We start from the raw sequence: 23434 nt of genomic DNA on the forward strand, positions 1-23434 counted from the left end.
CAGGGGCAGATGTGGACTCTGACCACAATCTATTGGTTATGACCTGTAGATTAAAACTGAAGAAACTGCAAAAAGGTGGGAAATTAAGGAGATGGGACTTGGATAAACTGAAAGAACCAGAGGTTGTACAGAGTTTCAGGGAGAGCATAAGAGAACAATTGACAGGAATGGGGAAAGAAATACAGTAGAAGAAGAATGGGTAGCTTTGAGGGATGAAATAGTGAAGGCAGCAGAGGATCAAGTAGGTAAAAAGACGAGGGCTAGTAGAAATCCTTAGGTAACAGAAGAAATATTGAATTTAATCGATGAATGGAGAAAACATAAAAATGCAGTAAATGAAGCAGGCAAAAAGGAATACAAATGTCTCAAAAATGAGATCGACAGGACGTGCAAAATGGCTAAACAGGGATGGCTAGAGGATAAATGTAAGGATGTAGAGGCTTATCTCACTAGGGGTAAGATAGATACTGCCTACAGGAAAATTAAAGAGACCTTTGGAGATAAGACAACCACTTGTATGAATATTAAGAGCTCAGATGGAAACCCAGTTCTAAGCAAAGAAGGGGAAGCAGAAAGGTGGAAGGAGTATATAGACGGTCTATACAAGAGCGATGTACTTGAGGACAATATTATGGAAATGCAAGAGGATGTAGATGAAGATGAAATGGGAGATATGATATTGCGTGTAGAGTTTGACAGAGCACTGAAAGACCTGAGTCGAAACAAGGCCCCGGGAGTAGACAACATTGCATTGGAACTACTGACGGCCTTGGGAGAGCCAGTCATGACAAAACTGTACCATCTGGTGAGCAAGATGTATGAAACAGGCGAAATACCCTCAGACTTCAAGAAGAATATAATAATTCCAATCCCAAAGAAAGCAGGTGTTGACAGGTGTGAAAATTACCGAACAATCAGTTTAATAAGCCACAGCTGCAAAATACTAACACGAATTCTTTACAGACGAATGAAAAAAATAGTAGAAGCCGACCTCGGGGAAGATCAGTTTGAATTCCGTAGAAACACTGGAACACGTGAGGCAACACTGACCTTACGACTTATCTTAGAAAAAAGATTAAGGAAAGGCAAACCTACGTTTCTAGCATTTGTAGACTTAGAGAAAGCTTTTGACAATGTTGACTGGAATATTCTCTTTCAAATTCTGAAGGTGGCAGGGGTAAAATACAGGGATCAAAAGGCTATTTACAATTTGTACAGAAACCAGATGGCAGTTATAAGAGTCGAGGGGTACGAAAGGGAAGTAGTGGTTGGGAAGGGAGTAAGACAGGGTTGTAGCCTCTCCCCGATGTTATTCAATCTGTATACTGAGCAAGCAGTAAAAGAAACAAAAGAAAAATTCGGAGTAGGTATTAAAATCCACGGAGAAGAAATAAAAACTTTGAGGTTCGCTGATGACATTGTAATTCTGTCAGAGACAGCAAAGGACTTGGAAGAGCAGTTGAACGGAATGGACAGTGTCTTGAAGGGAGGGTATAAGATGAACATCAACAAAAGCACAACGAGGATAATGGAATGTAGTCAAATTAAGTCGGGTGATGCTGAGGGAATCAGATTAGGAAATGAGACACTTAAAGTAGTAAAGGAGTTTTGCTATTTGGGGAGCAAAATAACTGATGATGGTCAAAGTAGAGAGGATATCAAATGTAGACTGGCAATGGCAAGAGAAATTTGTTAACATTGAGTATAGATTTAAATGTCAGGAAGTCATTTCTGAAAGTATTTGTATGGAGTGTAGCCCTGTATGGAAGTGAAACATGGACGATAAATAGTTTGGACAAGAAGAGAATAGAAGCTTTCGAAATGTGGTGCTACAGAAGAATGCTTAAGATTAGATGGGTAGATCACATAACTAATGAAGAAGTATTGAATAGAACTGGGGAGAAGAGAAGTTTGTGGCACAACTTGACCAGAAGAAGGGATCGGTTGGTAGGACATGTTCTGAGACATCAAGGGATCACCAATTTAGCATTGGAGGGCAGTGTGGTGGGTAAAATCGTAGAGGGAGACCAAGAGATGAATACACTAATCAGATTCAGAAGGATGTAGGTTGCAGTAGGTGGGAGATGATGAAGCTTGCACAGGATAGAGTAGCATGGAGAGCTGCATCAAACCAGTCTCAGGACTGAAGACAACAACAACAACAACAACAACAACAACATACTTTAATAACGTTCCTACCCCTATCAATTGAGATAAGGAAAAATGCAAATGAGAAGAATAACATCCGCTAGGTTTCCTCGAGATTTGATCCAGGGTTATCCCCTTCCCAGCCAGTTACATCGGCCATTGCCTTATCGGCACTCTCGGCAAAAGGTGTTTACCAAGTGGATACATAAAGGGCAATTTTAAGAGTTTCTTTCCTTGATTTCTGGAAACGTACACATTTGTGGACCCCATACCTGATGATGAAAAATGCTCTATTTATGATTATTTATCAATCCCATGTATTTTGAGACGGTTACTCTTCACAACTTTTAGGGGTGATTTTCTCAAAAACAGGAGGGTGTCGAGCCACAATATCTTGGAGCCTTTCGTTTTGGGTTGTACACAAGGGAGCTGCCAAATTTGAGCTGACTCGGTTGGCTGTGTCTGAGGCCTTCCCCTTGTGAGACTTTACCATTTCTTTGCCTAGATAGACTTTTGACCACAAAACCACTAGACAAACTACTCAATGAACTTGGTACAGAAAGGTCCTACATTCATTTATCATGGTCAAATTCTGTAAAAGGGGTAACATTACACCATATGCACAATTCCCAGCATAATAGTGTTTTCCATTAGGAGGACTACATGTTCTGTTAAAGTATAGCGTTTTATCTACTCCAAGCTGTTTATTTGTCCAGATTGTGCACACACTTGCAAGACTAAAAACACAGTTTGAACAATGGAAAGTACAGGTTGGAAAATCTGTCTGGCAGGGCATGCAGGGAGTAGGTAGCAGTAGGACAAGGGTGTTAGGTGCAAAGTTGGGAGGCTATGGTGGTGGGAGGAGGAGGAGGAGGAGGAGGAGGAGGAGGGGTAGGGGAAGGGGAGTGAAAAGGAGAGGAACAGAAACGGGGAAATGATAGGTGGGTTTGTCGGCAGAGAAGGGCGCATGCTGAGTGTGAGGGGACATGAATAGGGAGGAAGAGAGAGGGCAAAGGGATGGCAACTGTAGAGTGGAGGGTGTGGTGACAATACATTACTGGAGGGTGAGGACAGGATAATTTTGTGAACACAAAATGTGTTTTAAGGGTAACTCTCATCTGCACAGTTCCAAGAAGCTGGCGTTGGAGTGAAGGATCCAGATTGCCTGGGTTGTGAAGCAGCCCTTGAAATCCAGTATGTTATGTTCAGCTGCATGCTGTGCCCCAGAGTGGTCCACTTCGCTCTTGGTCACAGTTTGGAGGTGTCTAAGGAAACTGATGGACAGCTGGCTGGTAGTCATACCAATATAAAATGCTGTGCAATGGTTGCAACAGACCTGGCATATAGTACAGGTGCTTTCACTGGTTGCCCAGCCTCTGATGGGATAGGATAAGCCGGTTACAGGACTGGTATAGGAAGTGCTGGCTGGGTGGATTGGGCAGGTCTTGCATCTGGATTTTCCACAAGGATATGATCCTTGTGGCAACAGGTTGGGAGTGTGAATGGCGTAAGGATGGACTAAGATGATGTGTAGCTTTGGTGGGTGACGGACCACTTTAGGAAGGGTGGGAAGTATTCTGGGTAGGATGTCCCTCATTTCAGGGTACTATGACATAATCAAAGCCCTGGTGAAGGATACGGTTCAGTTGCTCCAGTTCAGATTGGTATGGAAGTAGGATGATAAGGTCAGGGTCTGTTTTGAAACTGTACACTGCTGTGCTGAAAGAATGGTGTTCTTAAGAAGGGAGCTGGAAAAGCATCATGAGGCCAAGTTTGAGGTAAGGAATTCCTGGAAGGTGACCAGGGGGTGGTTAGGTGAGAGTGGGGATGATTATAGTTGATTATAGTTGGATGATAGTACAAACTGGGAGAGGCAAGATTCAATGTTGAGATTTGATTGGCTTTGGTTGGAGGAATAGGTGGCAAGGAAATGTTTCCACTGCAGGTATCAACAGAAGGAGAGTAGGTCTTCACAAGCCCAACATACTTTCAGTCCCACACCCAAATTTAAGTAAGGCCTTTGGATAGGACAAACTTCTGTTGGGGCTTAGGATTTTGGTGGAAAGGTTAACAACAGTGTTTAGGGATTGTTTCACCTCTGGATTTTAGTCGAGTACATACAGCTGACGGCTGTTCATATTTGCAACTACGAATGCATTGCATAATGGCTGTAGTCACCACAGTGCCTGTTCCTTTGAACATGCAAACATTTCCAAAGGAACATTGTATCTTTCTTGATGATGATTATGATGATGAAACTGGATGACGACTTAGAAGTAATACGTGATCCAGTCACTTTGTGATACATTAAGATCTCACACCACACAAAATTTTAAGACACGAACAACACTTGCCTCATTATCAGTTAAAATAGAGGGAAGATCCTGTGGGAGACCCAGTTCAACCCTCAGACCGTCATATAAAACACACTCAGATGTTGCACTGACACGTGTCCAGCATCTCTGACATACTGGGGGCTCCTCCCAATATACGAGGAAGCCATGTGTCAGTGGATAATGTCCCACTCTAAGCCGAGTAAGTGCTACTTCTTCACACCGTCGCGAGCAAGAGGAGGTGATACATGGTCACACTTAAGTCTAAATGGAATGTAGTTTATTGTTCCTCACTACCAGCCACTGGGACTCCCACCAACATATGATCTTCCTAATCACAAATTAAATGACAGCCCGCAGAGGGACTGAACAGCGGGCAGGAGGAGGAAGGGAGCAAGCCTCCTTAGCAGCAGCATCAGTGAGTTCGTTCCCTGGATGCCTATGTACCCTGGAAACCAGCAAAAAATGATTTCCTTGTTTTGCCTGTACAAGAGAAGGAGAGTGTCCTGCACTTGTTGCACCATCCGATCTGCTGGGTACATCTGTCCAACAGTGAGAAGGGCACTTTGAGAATCGGGGCAGATGATAATTTTTTTGTCATGGCGCCATCTCATCTGCTTCATTGCCCTAAGGATAGCAAACAATTCCACATAATAAACTGAAAACTGCTCTGGGAGCCCTATCCTGAGGACTGTGTCGGGGAACACGACAGAACAACCGAAAACATCTCCTTGCTTAGAACCATCTGTGTAGACGGTAATAAAATCTAGGTGGCTACGTAAAATTTCATAAAATTTATTTTAAAAAGCATGGTCTGGGGTACAAAGCTTCTTGTAAGTAGTCAGTTCTGAAAGCAATCTAGGCCTTGGTAGTTGCCAGGGGGATGCCCTACTCTACCCCTGGCTTTGGACCTTAATGCCCCCCACCTGTAGTAATTCAAGGCTCTCCCTTGCACAGATCCAAAATGGCCGTGTCGCTTGTGGTTGATGATCAAACAGCCGTTCCAGTGGTGGCTGAACAACATAACTGGATGCTGGTGAATTAAGAATGGACAATGCCCTATATGCTGGGCGTACCACGAGAAGAAGACGTCGAATAGACAGCGGAGGCTCACCAGCCTCAGCACACAACTAACAGCACACTAACAAACAACAGGGCTCATGCGATAGGCTCCTGTTGATAGCCTAATACCCTCGTGGTGAACTGTATCCAGCATTTTAAGGTATGAAGGCCTTGCTGACCCATAAATCTGGCATCCGTATTCAACCCGGAGTCAGCACAAAGGCCTTATAAAGTTGGAGCCAACATGCTTTGTCGGCTCCCCAAGACCTATGACTGACACCTTTAAGGATGTTTAATGCCTTGAGACATCTCAGTCTCAGTTCTTTAATATATGGTAACCATGTTAACTTCTCATAAAAGGTAGGACCCAGATACTTCACCTTTTCTTTAAAAGTGAGATCGGTGTCCCCCAGTTTTAAAATGGGCAAATTAAACAGACAGTGGGAACAATAGCAACACAAACTGTTTTCTCTAATGAGAATTTAAAACCTGTGGTGCGAGACCGCCTGATAGTCAGTTGCAATTGCCGAGTAGCCGTGGTGAGGCTGGAGGATGCACAGAAGATAGAGGAGTCGTTCACAAATAAGGAACACAGTACTGGATGTCGCACTGTGGTTGTAATACTATTGGTTGCTATGGTGAAAGCTGTGACACTTAAGACACTCCCTTGAGGGACACCATTCTCCTGCTTAAAACGGGCAGACAAGACATTCCCAAGCCTGTAGCTAAAATATCTGTCCAAGAGAAAGGACCCTATGAAGGTCGGTATACGTCCACGGAATCCCCACTGATGGAGCTGCGACAAAATATTATGCCTCCAGGTAGTGTTTTAGGCCTTTTCCAAATCGAAGAAAACACTGATAAGGTGTTGCTTACAAAGGAAAGCTTGTTGAATTGCAGCTTCGAGCAGGATCAGGTTATCGAGAGTGGAGCGATACCTCCTGAACCCACACTGGGAGGGACTGAGTAGGGACCTGGTTTCCAGAACCCACACTAGGCACCGATTGACCATACGCTCCAGTGTCTTTCCTACGCAGCTTGTCAGGCTAATACTATGGTAACTACCAGGGTCTGTCCGATCCTTTCCTGGTTTGAAAATTGGGATTAAAATAGATGCCTTCCACAAGTTGGGAAAGTCGCCAGTTATCCAAATTTTATTGAAGAGCTGAAGGAGGACTTCCTTCGACCATTGGTCCAACTGAAACTGAGATGTCTCAAGGCCTTAAACATCCTTAAATGTGTCAGTCATAGGTCTTGGGGTCCATGCTGTAGGTTAACAGGTTGTTTCCAGGGGTCATATCACAAGACACTGACAATGAAGAATCCAGCTTCCACAGAAAGGCTGGTTGTACTCTTCCATGTTGGTGGCTCCTGTGCCTCCCGATATTGACGGAAGATGGGATCCTGGCAGGAATCGGCTGTAATGGAGTTATATGATTCAGCCATTGTCTGAACTATACCCATTGTCGATGTTACAAGAGACCCCTGTATTCGTACAGCTGCTATCAGCGGTCAAGAGTTGTGCCTTGAGCTCCTCCTAATGGCTTCCCATACTGTACATGCAGGCGTGGACCTATTGATGGAGTTCAGGAACTCTCGCCAAGACCTCTGCTTACTCTTCCGAATTATTCTCCTTGCCTTTGCATGCCCCATTCGAAAGTTTGCAAGATTCTCATCTGTAGGGAATCAATTGAATCTGCGCATTGCTGCCCTCCTGTTCCTAAATGCAAGATGACACACATCATTCCACCAAGGGGCAGGTCGCCTCCTAGGCACTTCCATAGACTTTTGGATGGATGATCCAGTTGCATGGTGAATCACAGCTGTAATGTGATCCACTCAGTCCTGGATGCCGTCACATTGCTCGAAAACAGCTAACTGCCTGTAAAGCATCCAGTTAGCCTTCTTGAATAACCATCTTGGTGGCTTTATTTCAGGATCTGCTCCATCAGACAGAGGGATCCGGATTGGGAAATAGTTACTACCATGAAGGTCATCGTCCACTGCCCAATGAGCAATGTCCCCAAGAGCAGGCGAGCAGAAGGAGAGGTCTATGGCTGCAGACAAACCTGAAGCACTGTTCAAATGTGTGGCTTGACCCATGTTCAGCAGTATAAGATCTGTTGTGTGTAGCATATCCTCATATACCCGACCCTTGGGGCATGTGGTGTTAAGAGCCCCATAGCGCACTGTGTGCATTGAAGTCCTCCAAACGGAGAAACAATTGGGGTAGTTCATCAAGAAAATGAGTGAGGACCCCACTATCAAAGAGGCTCATGTGTTGGTAAGTACACAGAGCACATTGTGATGTCAACATGGGCCACTATCCGAACAACAACAGCTTGTAGTGTTTTTGTTAAGGCAATAGGTGAGGAGTGAAAAGTATCCTTTAACACAGGCAATGCAATATTGTATTTTAGTGGAGTGTTTGCAGAGATCTTGGAAGATGTGACAAGTTGAAAAAGACAGCTAGGCAGGGTTTGGGTGCTCTGAGGGGTTGCCAAGGAGGAACACTGTGAGTAGAATAGGGATTGGCAAGTGGTATCCTAAGACAGCAGTACCATGTCAACAGGTTGGATAACTTATGGAGGTGGTATCTGGAACTCCCTTCCAGGTGCTGGAGATTGAATGTCAGAAATGTGATGTATGTAGTAGGGATTGTATGTAGCAGCACCTTGAAAGGGATCAGAGCTGCTTCTGGAATTCATGTGGCATGGAGATGTATTCTGCCGTACCAGGTTTGTGAGGGCCAGGGACTGGCGGAATCTGAAATGGTGGAGGTCATTCTGAAAGGAGGAGTGGGATCCAGAGAAAAGTTTTTTATGCTTAGGCTGTTGGGGTGGGAGGGCAGATTTCATGGTTTAGGCGGCATTTTAGGAACAGGATGTGGGAATGGGTTTTAACCAAGTCTTTGGCCGAAAGCTCAATGTACAACAGTCTTTTCGTTGTGCCTGTCCGGAGCTCTGTGTGTCATCTTTATGGTGAGTAGCAATGTGTTGCTGAAAACGCAGTTCCATTTTCATGTGCAAGTTGGTTACATTTCCTGTAAGATGCACATCTCTTGCACAGCAATGTCGGGAGCTCACAGGATGGAAGCTCTACACATGAAACCTGTTATTAATTGTACGCACAGTGACAATGTATTGGAGGTGAACACAGTTCAGCTCACTACTTACTCTCTTCATAATATTTTCCATATCTATTACAACTTTTCTTTCCCACTCTTCTTTTAATACTTTTTTCATAAATGATTATTAGTCCATCAGAGCTGGTAGAGAGGTGGTTGTGCAGTTCTTTTGGTATCAGGAATTATCCAATAGTTTACCGTTAATGATCTGTTTGGTTTGATGAAAAGGTATTTCCACAGTATACATGTCACTAACTGCTACATAACTGCTTGGAAGTCTTGCAGTACTTCTAAGTCTTCAGTGACATGAAATGGTAGCGCCTTTTTCGAATAAGGTCTGTTCTCTCTTGGTAGTAAAAAACACATTCTCGAGACGACCCACATTTGTTACTATTTTATAGTCTCTCTTGAGTTTCTGATGCTTTTGATGAAATATCTATGAATCCTTATTAACCGGATGTGTATTGCAGCTTTCAAAATGTGCATCCATCCGACTGGCTGATGACGATGGAATTAGGGTGCCCAACAGCAACCCCCCCCCCCCCCCCCCCCCCACACACACACACACACTTTGTATCAGTCATACATATCTTGTGGTTTGGTGTCATTGCCTGTTATATGGATGACTGTGAAATCCAAGGGTGTCCCTCCCTCCCTCCCTCCCTCCCTCCCTCCCTCCCTCCCTCCCTCCCTCCCTCCCCCCCCCCCCCCCCAGTTTGAGAATTGCTTTCTGGACAACCGATACATAGCCCTGCATACCTGGCAAGTCCAATACAACTAAAGGTTGCAGGGCTACTCACTAAGGGTTATCTTGCTTCCACAGCATCTACTGAGTGACAGAGGAGTTGGGCATTTTTAAAACAACATTACGCAGTCAGGCTCCAGTTCTTGCCTGTTAAGCACCAGTATGTGTTTTCTTCATAGTTTAACTCTTAAATTCCATGCGTGTTTTTCTATCAAGACATGTAATCTCGCTTTTTTGTAACTGTGAAGTGTAGATTCGTGCAGTTGTCACTTTTTTTTACTGGCCAGCAGCGCAACTTATTAGAAGTTAGCCTCCATTGGTAACATGTCAGGATGGTAGCAAGTAGCATATTTAGGATTCTCTCAGAGCTTCTATAATTTACTTCTTTAGTTGTGCTAGAATAGGTAGGATGCGTGCATGCTGCATTTGAACATAGGAAGAGCTGGCCACAGCTTGTGAACAGCTGGATGCACTTTTGGCTACAGTCACTGTCTTCAAGCTGCTGCCTCAGACAGTAGCTTTGGTGGGGGATCTGGTGTGTTGCATGGGCCACCTCAGGTGTGGCTTCTTTTGCCCATGGGGTCTGCTGCTGAGGAACCTCCCAGTGTACCCAACGTGGTGGATCTGCCCACACCACAGCACAAATGTTGGGTGGTAATGTGTTTGCACTGCTCAAGGCAAAGTGTCAATTTGGAATCAGCCCTTCTGGCCTTGTCCAGTCACCTTGTGAGTGGGCAGATGGCTGCTACTTCAACAAGGTCCCAGCAAGCAGGTGGGGGAGGGGCTTGGTAGTTACCAGGAGCTCCAACATTATTCACATCATAAAGTCCCTTAAGAAAATAGCATCTAGAGCCCAGAATCAGAAAGAAAGCCAATGTGCACTCTGTAGGTCTGCCATGAGGGCCTAATCCGAAATATGGAAGCCTTACCTGAGGCTATTGTGCGTGCAAAGAGCAGGTGCGGCTCACATTGACACCATGTTAAGTTCATATGAGTAGCTAGCGGAATGGTGGAGCAAAGCTTACAATTTTCAGCACAGTTCCCAGAGTTGTTCGAGGTCCTTTAATTTGAGGCCGATTGAAGGCTCTCATCCAAAGGCTACATACCTCTGGTGCAGAATTTTAGGACTCTCCTTGACAGATCAGGAATACGCTACACAAAGGAAGCAGCTACTCGGGTAGCGGAGTACTTCTGGAGCAAACAGATATTTTTTTAAGGCTAGGTGGTACTCTGAGGTACTGCGATGAACACTCAAGAGACATGCAGATAGCAGAACCAGACCGTGTTCAGAGTAATGACACTTTGATTACCAAAAGGTTATCAGAAAATTGTTGAAACATTGTAATGAAGTTCCAGAATTTACTGCCCTCCAGGAATTTATCACACTCAATTTTTGGGACAGGGAGCTGGTTGAAACACGAAATAGAAAGCTCAGAGATATATATTGAGTCATGGAATACGGATTGGAAAGACAGATTAGATGCCACCAGAGGAAGAGTGTTCACTGTAGTCGACAAAAACATTCTCTCTATTGCGGTCAAATTTGAGTGTGACTGCGAAGCTATTGGGACTCGTATAACAGGTCTTGGTGGAATCACGGAGTTGTTGGATAGCTTTACTGTCCACCTGATTCCATTGTGACTTAAGAGTCATTCAAAGAAACTCTTAAGCTCCATAGTGTGGAAATACCCATATCATGCACGTTAACCTGCTAAGTATAGACAGGGATGTCTACAGATTCACTGCAGCGGGTACAGACAGGCAGTCTTCTAAAGTATTTTTGAACATGTTTTCCAGAAACTGTCTTTAACAGATGATTAGATAACCTACAAGCAACAGAAATATTTTCAACCTTGTAACCACAAACAGGTCTGGCCTTATCAAAAGCGTAAGTATAGAGACTCGGATTACTTATAATGACACACCAATGAAGGCTGCTAAAGTTAATAAGGCCAGGACAGTGTTTCTGCTAGGAAGAGCAGATATGCAGCTGTTAGCATCCCACATAGTTCCAGTATGGAGGACGTAGAGGAATTATGGACTAAGTTTAAAAAGATTATAAATTGCACATATGTGCCAAGTAAGTGGATTAAAGACATAAAAGATCCACTGTGGTTCAACAGCAAAATTTGAATACTGCAGAGGGAGCGGAGACCGCAACACTCTTGCTTTAAAGGAGAATGCACAAATGACAATATGCAAAAGTGTGTATAGATAGTGCGCCTGTGAAAAGGTTGATGGGCGAAGCACAGAACTACCACCATCATATTCTAGTAATAGACCTGGCAGAGAACTCAAGAAAATCCTGGTCCTACATAAAGCTGCTCAGCGGGTCAAAGGCTTCTATCCAGTCACTCATTGGCCAGTCTGGTGTCGCAACAGGAGATAGTAAAAGCTTTAATTTTTTTGTTTAAAAAATCTTTGGTGCAGGATACACTTACAAACGTACGATTGTTCAACTATTGCACATAGTCTGGTATGGAGGACATACTAATAGGCATCCTAGGCATTGAAAAGAAAAACGTCATTAGGTGCGGATGATATCCCAATTCATTTTTACAAGGAGTACTCCACAGCATTGGCCCCTTACTTAGTATGCATTTATCGTGAATCTCTTGCCCAGTGCAAAGTCTGAAGCAAAGGGAAAGAAGTGCAGACGACTCCTGTTGTAAGAAAGGTAAAATACTGGCCCTGTAAAATTACAGACCAACATGATTAACATATCTTTTCCAAGGAATTCTTGAACATCTTTTCTATTTAAATATAAAAAAAAATCCTGATCCCACTCCTAATGATCCAACTCCCCAAGACACTATCCAAATTGAACCCTGCCTGGAACAGTTCCGTCCTCCATCACAGCGGGACCCACCTCTTCCTCAAAATCACCCTCTCCAAACCTTCCAGGAATTTCTCACTTCCAGCCTTGCCTCTCAATCTTTCTCGAAAAACCTTAATCCTACTCCCAACATCACCACAGCCGAAGCCCAGGCTATCTGTGATCTGAAAGCTGACCGATCCATCATCATTCTTCCGGCTGACAAGGGTTCCACGACCGTGGTACTTGATCGTCGGGAGTATGGGACTGCGTCAGCTTTCAGACAACTCTACATACAAAGTTTGCCAAGGTAATCCCATTCCTGATGTCCAGGCGGAGCTTCAAGGAATCCTCAGAACCTTAGGCCCCCTACAAAACCTTTCACCTGACTCCATCAAACTCCTGACCCCACCGACACCTCGCACTCCTACCTTCTACCTGCTTCTTAAAATTCACAAACCCAAACATCCCGGTCGCCCCATTGTAGCTGGTTCCCGAGCCCCCACAGAACTTATCTCTGCCTTTGTAGATCAACATCTTCAACCACTTTCTCGAACGCCTGGAGTCCTTACCCAGTATGTTACCCCCAGAAACCATCCTTGTAACCATTGATGCCACTTCCCTATACACAAATATCCCACATGTCCAGGGCCTCACTGCAATGGAGCACTTCCTTTCACGCCGATCACCTGCCACCCTACCTAAAACCTCTTTCCTCATCACCTTAGCCAGCTTCATCCTGACCCACAACTTCTTCACTTTAGAAGGCCAGACATACCAACAATTAAAGGGAACAGCCATGGGTACCAGGATGGCCCCCTCATATGCCAACCTATTTATGGGTCGCTTAGAGGAAGCCTTCTTGGTTACCCAAGCCTGCCAACCCAAAGTTTGGTACAGATTTATTGATGACATCTTCATGATCTGGACTCACAGTGAAGAACAACTCCAGAATTTCCTCTCCAACCTCAACTCCTTTGGTTCCATCAGATTCACCTGGTCCTACTCCAAATCCCAAGCCACTTTCCTTGACGTTGACCTCCATCTGTCCAATGGCCAGCTTCACACATCCGTCCACATCAAACCCACCAACAAGCAACAGTACCTCCATTATGACAGCTGCCACCCATTCCATATCAAACGGTCCCTTCCCTACAGCCTAGGCCTACGTGGCAAACGAATCTGCTCCAGTCCTGAATCCCTGAACCATTATACCAACAACCTGAAAACAGCTTTCGCATCCCGCAACTACCCTCCCGACCTGGTACAGAAGCAAATAACCAGAGCCACTTCCTCATCCCCTCAAACCCAGAACCTCTCACAGAAGAACCCCAAAAGTGCCCCACTTGTGACAGGATACTTCCCGGGACTGGATCAGACTCTGAATGTGGCTCTCCAGCAGGGATACGACTTCCTGAAATCCTGCCCCGAAATGAGATCCATCGTTCATGAAATCCTCCCCACTCCACCAAGAGCGTCTTTCCGCCGTCCACCTAACCTTCGTAACCTCTTGCTTCATCCCTATGAAATCCCCAAACCATCTTCCCTACACTCTGGCTCCTACCCTTTTAACCGCCCCCGGTGTAAAACCTGTCCTATGCACCCTCCCACCACCACCTACTCCAGTCCTGTAACCCGGAAGGTGTACACGATCAAAGGCAGAGCCACGTGTGAAAGCACCCACGTGATTTACCAACTGACCTGCCTACAATGTGACGCTTTTTATGTGGGAATGACCAGCAACAAACTGTCCATTCGCATGAATGGACACAGGCAGACAGTGTTTGTTGGTAATGAGGATCACCCTGTGGCTAAACATGCCTTGGTGTATGGCCAGCACATCTTGGCACAGTTTACACCGTCCGGGTTATCTGGATACTTCCCACCAACACCAACCTATCCGAACTCCGGAGATGGGAACTTGCCCTTCAATATATCCTCTCTTCTCGTTATCCACCAGGCCTCAATCTCCGCTAATTTCAAGTTGCGGCCACTCATACCTCACCTGTCATTCAACATCATCTTTGCCTCTGCATTTCCGCCTCGACTGTCATCTCAGCCCAAACTCTTTGCCTGTAAATATGTCTGCTTGTGTCTGTATGTGTGCGTGCGTGCGCGTGTGCGTGCGTGAGTATATACCTATCCTTTTTTCCCCCCAAGGTAAGTCTTTCTGCTCCCAGGATTGGAATAACTCCTTACCCTCTCCCTTAAAACCCACATCCTTTCGTCTTTCCTTCTCCTTCCCTCTTTCCTGAAGAAGCAACTGTTGGTTGCGAAAGCTAGAAATTTTGTGTGTGTGTGTGTGTGTGTGTGTGTGTGTGTGTGTGTGTGTGTGTGTGTGTGTGTGTGTGTGTGTGTGTGTGTTATTTTATTGTGCCTGTCTACCGGCGCTTTCCCGCTGGGTAAGTCTTGGCATCTTTGTTTTTAATATATTTTTCCCATGTGGAAGTTTCTTTCTATTTCATAAATATAAAAAAATTTCCTTAAGATGCAAAACTTTTATCCACAAAGCAGCACAAGTTAGGAAACATAGCTCATGTGAAACTCACCTTGCTGTTTTCTCAAATGGTATCCTGCGAACCATGGGTGAAGGGCATGGTTCCATACTCTAGCACGAAAAAGAGTTTGACATGGCACCCCACTGAAGACTGTTAGTGATGGTCCAAGCATATCTAGTAGTACCCCAAACATGAGAGTGGCTCAAAGACTTCTTACGTAATACAACCCAGTATGTTGTCCTCAACGGCGAGTGTTCATCAGAGACAAGGTTATCATCAGGAGTGCCCCAGGGAAATGTGATAGGGCTGCTATTATTCCTCTATATACATAAATAATCTGGAAGACAGGGTGGGCAGCAACCTGCGGCTGTTTGCTGATGACAATGTATGCAGGAAGGGTGTCTAAAGTTAAGTAACTATAGGAGGATACAAGATGACAGACAATTTCTAGATGGTGTGATGAATGGCAGCTAACTCAACGCAGAGAAATGTTAAGTTAATGCAGACGATTGGGGAAAAGAAATCCGTAATGTTCAGATACAGTATTAAAAGTGTCCTGCTTGACACAATCATGTCATTTAAATATATGTGCGTAGCACTGCAAAGCAATAAGAAATGCAGTGAGCTTATAAGGACAGAAGTAGGGAAGGTGAATGGTCAACATTGGTTTATTGGGAGTATTTTACGAAATTGTGGTCCATCTGTAAAGGAGATCACATATAAACACTTGTGTGACCCATTCTTGAGTACTGCTTGAATGTTTCAGATCCCCGCCAGGTCAGATTAAAGGAAGACAATGAAGAAATTCGGAGGCAGGTTGTTAGATTGGTTACTGATAGGTTTGAACAACATTTAGGTATTATGGGGACGTTTTGGGAACTCAAATGGATATCCCTGGATGGAAGGTGATGTTCTTTTTGAGGAACATAATTGAGAAAATTTAGAGAACCAGTACTTTTACTGCAGAAAGGTTCTACTGGCACCAATGTACATTTTGCATGACCACGAAGATAAGAGAACTTAGGGCTCATACGGAGGCATAAAGACAGTCATTTTTCCCTCATTATTTGCAAGGGGAACAGGAAAGGAAATGACAAGTAGTTGTACACAGTACTCTCCATCACGCACCATATGGTGGCTTGTGAATTACGAGTTTAAGTGAATGTAATTTGTGAAGCAAAAGTGAAACTATTACAACATCTTTGTAATTACATGCCATCTGAAAGATAATGCCTGGTAGGTGGTGTCCCCTTTCTCGAATGCAGGTTTGAAGACTATGCTGAAAACCAGTGTAAGCACAATCCAACATTTCACGGTCAATTGCTGCCACTTGTCTCCTACAAATCAGTCAAGGTGCAGGGTTTATGGAAATATACATGGGATTTTAGGTGTCCTGACAAAAAGAAGTCACAAGTGCTTAAATCAGGGGATGCCGGAGACCACGGGAAATCACCAAAATGGAAAATGAATCCCTCCCCCTGAAACATGCAATGAACCACATCCACAAATAGATGTGAAGTTTGTGGGGTGGCACTATCTTGTTTAAGATAAAAGTTGTTCTTGTGTAGATGTTACCATCACAGATGAGAATGCAAAAGTGTTAAGCAAGTGAACGTAATGTTCAATGTGTTGACTGTCACAGTAACAACATAAGAAAAAGAAAAGAAGAGAGAATGAGAGTGAAAGTGAGAGAGAGAGAGGAGTAGGAGAAGAAGAAGAAGAAGAAGAAGAGAAAAAAGGGGCCAATGATGTCAAAATTGCTAATTTCACACCACACCCTTACACAAGCTGCATGGAGTGGTATTTTGTGACTGATATGTGGATTCCCAGAAGCCCAGTAGTACAAATTTTGCTCTTTAACCTTCCCACTCGAATGACAATGAGCTTATCACTCATGACGATTATCGCATTTCCATTGTCTTCAAGCAGCACTTTGAAGGGAGAGCTTCTCTCATTGCTCATAATCTGTTACCTTCAGCTGCTGAACAATCACCATATTATATGGATGAAATGTTAATTTTTCTCAAAAACAGTGCACACCAACTCATGGCTTAACTCACGTATGTGTCATGTAGATCGCTCTGAGCTCCCAATCAATGCGTGTCTCACTATCTCAATGGTTTCCAGCATCTTTGCTCTCTTCTAGAACCAGGTTCCCCCACTATCTACACAAGTGGCATCATACTAGCCATTTCAAAAACATCCTGTTCTCTGTCACCCAGTATATCATGAGGTTGATAAGGTTTTATTATTTTAATGATCTAGGTGTCATCATCATCATTATCATCGTCATCATCATCCTTCTGGGCACATTTGCACTAAACAGTGGTCACTGACAAGTGCTTATATGTGTTGTAAATGCATAATGGCAGTTAAGAATGGCCCTACCCCAGATTCTTTCTCATTATGTCACGAACTACAAAAACCATTCTGTGCAGAGATACTTGTGTCGTGTACAATCAACACATTTTACAAATGTGGTGGCTTTGTTTACCATAAACATGTTGCTGATCATGTTGTGCATGTACCAAAAATAAAAATTCATTATGCAATGTCTTACCTTGCCCTTCAACATTGATTAGATGAGGCTGGAATAAAGCCTCGGGTGCTTCAAATCTCTCACCACCAACCTTAATAACTCTGCCATCAGGTAACTGAAACAAGAGTTAATAAGTATATTAATTAACTGATTCTGGAATATGAAATTTAAGAACACTGGCATAATTTTTTTGGAGATTTTTTTATTTTATTATTTTACTTTTACTGAAAGCATCAACATCCTTAGATACCAGTGAAAAACCAATCAGGCAATCAGTTTCAGAAAAAGCCAAAGTGGCCAAAATGACGCAGTAGGAATAACAGAAAATCCAGGGAAAATTATTTTCAAAAAAATCAGGTGTATCTTCCTAGTTACCTTTAGACTGGTTGAGTAACATTCACAAGTCTGTCTGAGTAGATTAATGAACTCAGAATTTAGTGCTGTCTGTAGAAACAGAACCAATGTATGCAGATCAAAGAGCCTGGCAGTTGTCATCTAGCAAAAGTGCGCACCAATTCATGAAAACGGTTATAGGCATCACTGCTGAAAAATTGTGACCTGCATACATTATGTGAAGTAGATACACAAAGCAAATTCCCCAGTAAAAAAATAGTCTGCCGCTTGTGAATGGAACCAGCATGTGACAGCTGTCTTTAGCTCTTTGTTGTCGTCAAAATGCTGGCCAGAGGAGAGGAATTTCTTGAGGTGCAAGGAAAGGTAGGAACTGCTGGGAGCACAAGTAAGACTGTATGATGGATAATCAAACAGCTCCCAGCTGTATGGGAATGAGCATTGTCATGAAGCAGCACAACACTTGCAATAAGCATTCCATACCTCTTGTTCTGTATGGCACATCGTTGTTGTTGCATTATTTCACAGTAACGGTTAGCATCACTGTTTCACCTCTGGGCATGAAGTCAATGAGCAGAATTCCCTTCCTATCCTGGAACACTGTGCACATTCCTTACTGAACAGTCTGTTTGAATTTCTTCTTAACTGGAGATCCACTGTGGCACCAATGCATTGACTGCTGCTCGCTTTTCAGGGTCAAGTGAGAAATCCACATCATCTCCTGTGATGATCCCATCGAGGAACTCATTGCTGTCATCGTGATACTGCCGCAGAAATGTTGGTGCTGCTCCAAAAAATTTCAATTTGTGCTTGGGCATCAGGTTTTTGGCGTCCACCTGGCACACAATTTCTTGAACAGTAAGTGCTTAGTGACAACTTCATGCAACAAGGATCGTGATATCAGCAGAAAATGGCTGCTGAGCTACATAATCATGAAGCAACAGTCCTCCAGGATGCGCTGCCGCATCAGCTCAACCAGGTGACCATTGATGAGGGACAGTCGCCCACTGCACTCTTCATCAGGGACACTTTGATGACTTTTGGATAAAAGCCTACACCAGTAATGCACCATCTGTTTACTCATGATGATCTGCCATTTCTGACAAATTTTAATGGGTACTATGTTTTGTGCATTAAGGACCTTATTTTGCTGGTGGTGGGAGGGTGAATACGACATGTCATTTCAGGGCACTGCTGCCGTAGTACTGGCACCAGGCAGGATCTGCCCGGACAGCATTTGACTGTCACGTCATAGATCTGTTGTGCATATGCTATTTTCCCAGTTAAATACGTCTACTTTAAAGGAAGCACCACTGGGAAACTTACTTTCTTGCTGCACCTAATAATCAACTAAGGACTTCCCTTCTACTCCCAACTGCTGGGCTTGTTTAAGACCTTCTCTCCTTCTCCTGGTCCTTACAGGGGAAATACGTTTTCGTCACCAACCCTACCAATTGGACTCAACCCAAAACCAATGCATAACCCTGCCTCAGGCAGTTCACTCCTCCATTCAATTGTGATCCAATCCCACTGTCCCCATACCACCCTTCATTAACATTTCAGAATTTCTCAACATCAATCACTGCCTAATCATCATTCCTCGCACTCTCTAACATGCAAGCTAACCTTACATCTGCAGAAAGAACCACAATCAACCACCTAAAACTTATCCCAACTTTATAATCCTACCTGCTGACAAAGATTCCACTACCATGGTCTGGTTCAGATTCAATGACTACTTCTTCATGATCTGGACTGTGACAGTTGGTAGGTCTGATGGGGAGAGGGGGAGTAGAGAAGTGAATGATTGTGGGTGTGTCGGAATAGAAGGATGTGCAGTCATGTACTCGTAGCAGGGAAGGGGATATGTGGATGAAAGACAGTGACTAATGAAGATTGGGGACAGGGATGTTACACAAAAGTTGGGTATATTGCAGGGAGAGTTTCAACCTGCTCAGTTCAGAAAAGCTAGTGTTGGTAGGAAGGATCCCGATGGTGCAAGCTATGAAGCATTCACTTAAGTGAAGAACAGTGTGTAGCAACTGCAGGGTTCAGCTGTCTCTTGGCAGACAGCTTGTTTGTTGTCAAGCCCACACACAATGCAGCACAGTGGTTGCAGTGCAGCTTATACATCACATGACTGCTTTCACAGGTAACCATGCCTTTGATGGGATAGGTGATGCTTGTGAGCAGACAAGAAGTTGGTGGTGGGAGGATGTATGGGGCAGGTCTTGCATCCAGGTCTATTACATGGACTTGAAACATGGGGTATGAGGAGGAATAGGGGTGGACAAAGATATTGTGTTGGTGGTGCCCTCCACCATCCCCTCCACATCACTGTATGCTCCCACAAGAAGCACTTCACTGTCTCCCACTCATGCCCTCTTATCCTTCCCCTCCCCTGCCTCCTCCTTAGCCCCACCACCCAGATAGCTCCTCCCATCCCGTATTCATTGTACCTAAACCAAACCAGGGGCTGAGGGCTTATGGATCCCATGAAAGCCCCCTCCAAGTGATCCATGATGGAGCCATCCTATGGCTGCACCTTGATCTGTTTGTGTGTGTGAGCGCGCCTCTCAAAGGTGAAGCAGTTGTTGGTAAGTGATTAAGGCAAGCAGGAAAGAAGTCATGAGTATGGAATCAGATGGGCACTGACTGAGGAAATGTTCAACAACAGACAGACAATGTGCGTGGGACGTGTTGGTACAGAAGGTGGTGGTATCAATGGTGACAAGCAAGGTGTCTGGTGGGAGTGCAACAGGCACAGATTTTTGATGATCTAAGAAGTGGTTGGCATCTTTAATGTAGGAGAGAAGTGTGTGTACTATCGGTTGTGGGTATTGATCAACTAAGGCAACATATATTTGGTGGATGCTTTGAAGCCATCAACTACGGGACGACCAGGGTGACTGGACCTTAACATGAAGGTAAAAGGTGTGTGGTCTGGGTGGGGTAGGAAGTTCTGTGGACTGAGGTTTTAAGGAGGGACTGCAGGTCAGTTTAAATCACAGGGATGGGAACTTGATAGCAGATGCTGTATGCAGAGGTGTCAGAAAGCTGGCACAGACCTTCACTTAGATTTTCCCATTGGTTAATTACCACAGCGGCAAATCCCTTGCCCACTGGGAAAATACTGATGGAGTTATTAACTTTTAGGGAATGAAGAGCTTGGAGTTCTGCAAAGGACAGGTTAGGGCTATGTTGTAGTGTCTTGAGGAAGGGTTGTGGTGCAATACTGGATGTAAGGAATTCTTGAAATGTCCTTGGTTCTCTTCACCCACCTGACCTGAATTTACATTAATTTCTTCAGTCTTAGCATTTATTCACAGTACTATTCCTTTCTTCATGCCCTTTAAATTTTCTACATCTTTTATTTTTTGACTTTTATATTTTTCACTGTCCCCATCCCACCTCCATCACATACAATGCACTTAGCTTACTGCTTTTATTAACACATGCACGATGTTTAGCTATAATTTCTGTTTACATATTACACTATCTTTCACCTATACATTCTCAGGTTCTCAAATATTATTCATTGCAGTCCCCAAAAATCAGTCTCTCCTCCTCATCCCATTCAGTAAGTCTTCCCTGACCTGGGATTCTGGGTGATATTTCTGTACTCTACCCATTTTCCTAAAACTCACCAATTCTTTTTCTTCACCCTTCTTACTCCTCTTAAACCCTTTTGCCAGAAAAAGGAGCTCCAAAAGCTTGCAAACTGTAATATTTTTTTATACTTGTGTTCTCTTGCCACCTTTTGGTGAGTAAATTTTTAAAAAATTAACTTATGTTAATCTAAAATTATTGCTCACACTCTTGAGGGAGGAATTAAACTCTAATTACATTTTCTTTATACCAGAAACATTATAACTCTTTACAGAAATTGTATAATTTTCATACAAAGATGTTTGTACTTTTCATTGTCTTTATGTCAATGTCACACTGATTCGCTGTTAGCACATTCAGTATCACTTATAGATGGAGTGTGTGTATCCACTGCTGATAGGAATGAGACAGCTGTTGCTCTTAATAAAACTGTTTAGAACAGCATGGAGACTCCTGACAATATAAGTAATCAGAAAATAACTATTGATGAGAATATTACTGATGTAGTATTAACAAAAAAACTGCTGGAAATTAGTTACATTATAGTGGGTGCTGGTGAAGGTAAAATAACTGTCATTATTAAAGAAGGCAACTATAATGCTAAGTTACAGGAGATCTTTGCTGAAAATTGGATAATCAGATGTAGATTTGATCCTATACCTATAGCATGTGGCATGCGAAGAAACATATGAAAACCACTAAAAGTTTACCCAATTTTTTTAATAAACATACTCTCATTCCTATGAAACCTTCTGGCAACCACTAAGGTCCACAAGGTTGGGTGTACTCAATTTTATTACGACAACCCACCATTGTGGTTTGACATTTAATGTGGGTAATCTCCCCAAAGTTGGGACTCCGTACTTGTAAAAACCTGTTTCCAAATATCATATGTATAAACAGATCATTAAGTGATAGGTAATATCTCCAGTTGAACAACATAAAGAACAATATTTTTGTTGAAAAAGCAAGAGGCTTTCTTACCGTATAGGGTTCAACTAGTACTGTTGTTTCAAGGGCCAATTTTTGTTCTGTTTCAATGTTGTAGCCAATGTAACACAGCTTCTCCTTCATTATCCTCACGGTCTCAAAATCAGCAGAATGGTTGAAGGCATATCCACGCAGTAGCAACAGCTAAACAAAAAGACATTTACTTTACATACAGTAACTGAAGGAAGCAATTACTTAAGCAAGTCTCAAAATTAAATAACAAACATTTAGAGAAAGAAGTTACCTTAATCAAGTATCTAGTGATATCTCTTCCTGCAATATCTAATCTTCTTGTAAGATGTGGTAGGGCAAATTCTTCATAAACTGGACAAATATGTGTTACACCATCACCAGAATCCACCACAACACCACTTAGAAGCCCTTGTGCATACAACGTGAGTACAGCTTGTATGGCTATGTATGCTCCAGCAAACTGATATTTCTCAAACATTACCTGCAAATTGAAACATATTTCATAAACATTTTTTCATGTTAAATTCAGCAATATGCAATCTTATTTCCATAAAAAGTGAGAAAATCTATGAGAAATTCTAAAATCTCTGAATGCAAGTTATATGTATACAATCCTTACAAACCTTTAAATTACCGTATTTACTCGAATCTAAGCCACACCTAAAAAATGAGACTCGAAATTCAAGGGGAGAGAAAAGTTTTAGGCCTCACCTCCAAATCACAACAAAGTTGGTCCATTGTAATAGACAGAATTTAGGTCGAATGAATGATGATACAGCTACAGTAGTTTGGTTCAAGTCGTAAGCTTAGCAGTTAAGCTTTACCAGGTTGCCATTGCTATGAGTCAGGCGCTCCGTCCATATTTATACGGGTACCCTTCCTTTTTCACGTGCTTCGTCTGGTTTGAATTCATTGCTCATTTTTTTTTATCTGATAAGTGCCGTTCTCTTTGTTATAGGTGTTTACATCACTCTTGCTTCTGTGCACGCTACCGCCGCTTACAAATTTAAAAAAGAAAGAGAGGGGGGGGGGGGGGGGGGAATCGTCTCATTAGTGAGACACTGGCAAGAGACTGCTATTTGTTGTTACTTACACTGCTGCTTTCTTTGGTAATGGTCAATGAGAACCAAATAATGGACTGCATATGACAGATGATGTTCTGAACAAGAGTTTAACGAAAATTTTTCTCCGTTTGAAAACCTTTGCATACGCCTCTTTAGTACATTAAATTCTGCACAGAAATT

The 23434-nt window shown here is 43.3% G+C and overlaps 1 protein-coding gene across 3 annotated transcripts in view; it reads right to left on the reverse strand.

Moving 5' to 3' along the window:
• LOC126335030 (actin-related protein 2-B) overlaps positions 1–23434 on the reverse strand; it is an 81180-nt gene that overhangs the window by 14472 nt on the left and 43274 nt on the right. For all 3 annotated transcript variants that reach the window (XM_049997876.1, XM_049997874.1, XM_049997875.1), the window contains 3 exons: positions 22462–22671; positions 22212–22361; positions 17289–17382 (listed from right to left, as the gene is read on the reverse strand). In XM_049997876.1, coding sequence (XP_049853833.1) covers positions 17289–17382; positions 22212–22361; positions 22462–22671 — 454 coding nt within the window. The remainder of the gene's footprint in view (positions 1–17288; positions 17383–22211; positions 22362–22461; positions 22672–23434) is intronic.

This window comes from Schistocerca gregaria, chromosome 2 (genome assembly GCF_023897955.1).
Source record: "Schistocerca gregaria isolate iqSchGreg1 chromosome 2, iqSchGreg1.2, whole genome shotgun sequence".
Classification (NCBI taxonomy): Eukaryota; Metazoa; Arthropoda; class Insecta; order Orthoptera; family Acrididae; genus Schistocerca; species Schistocerca gregaria.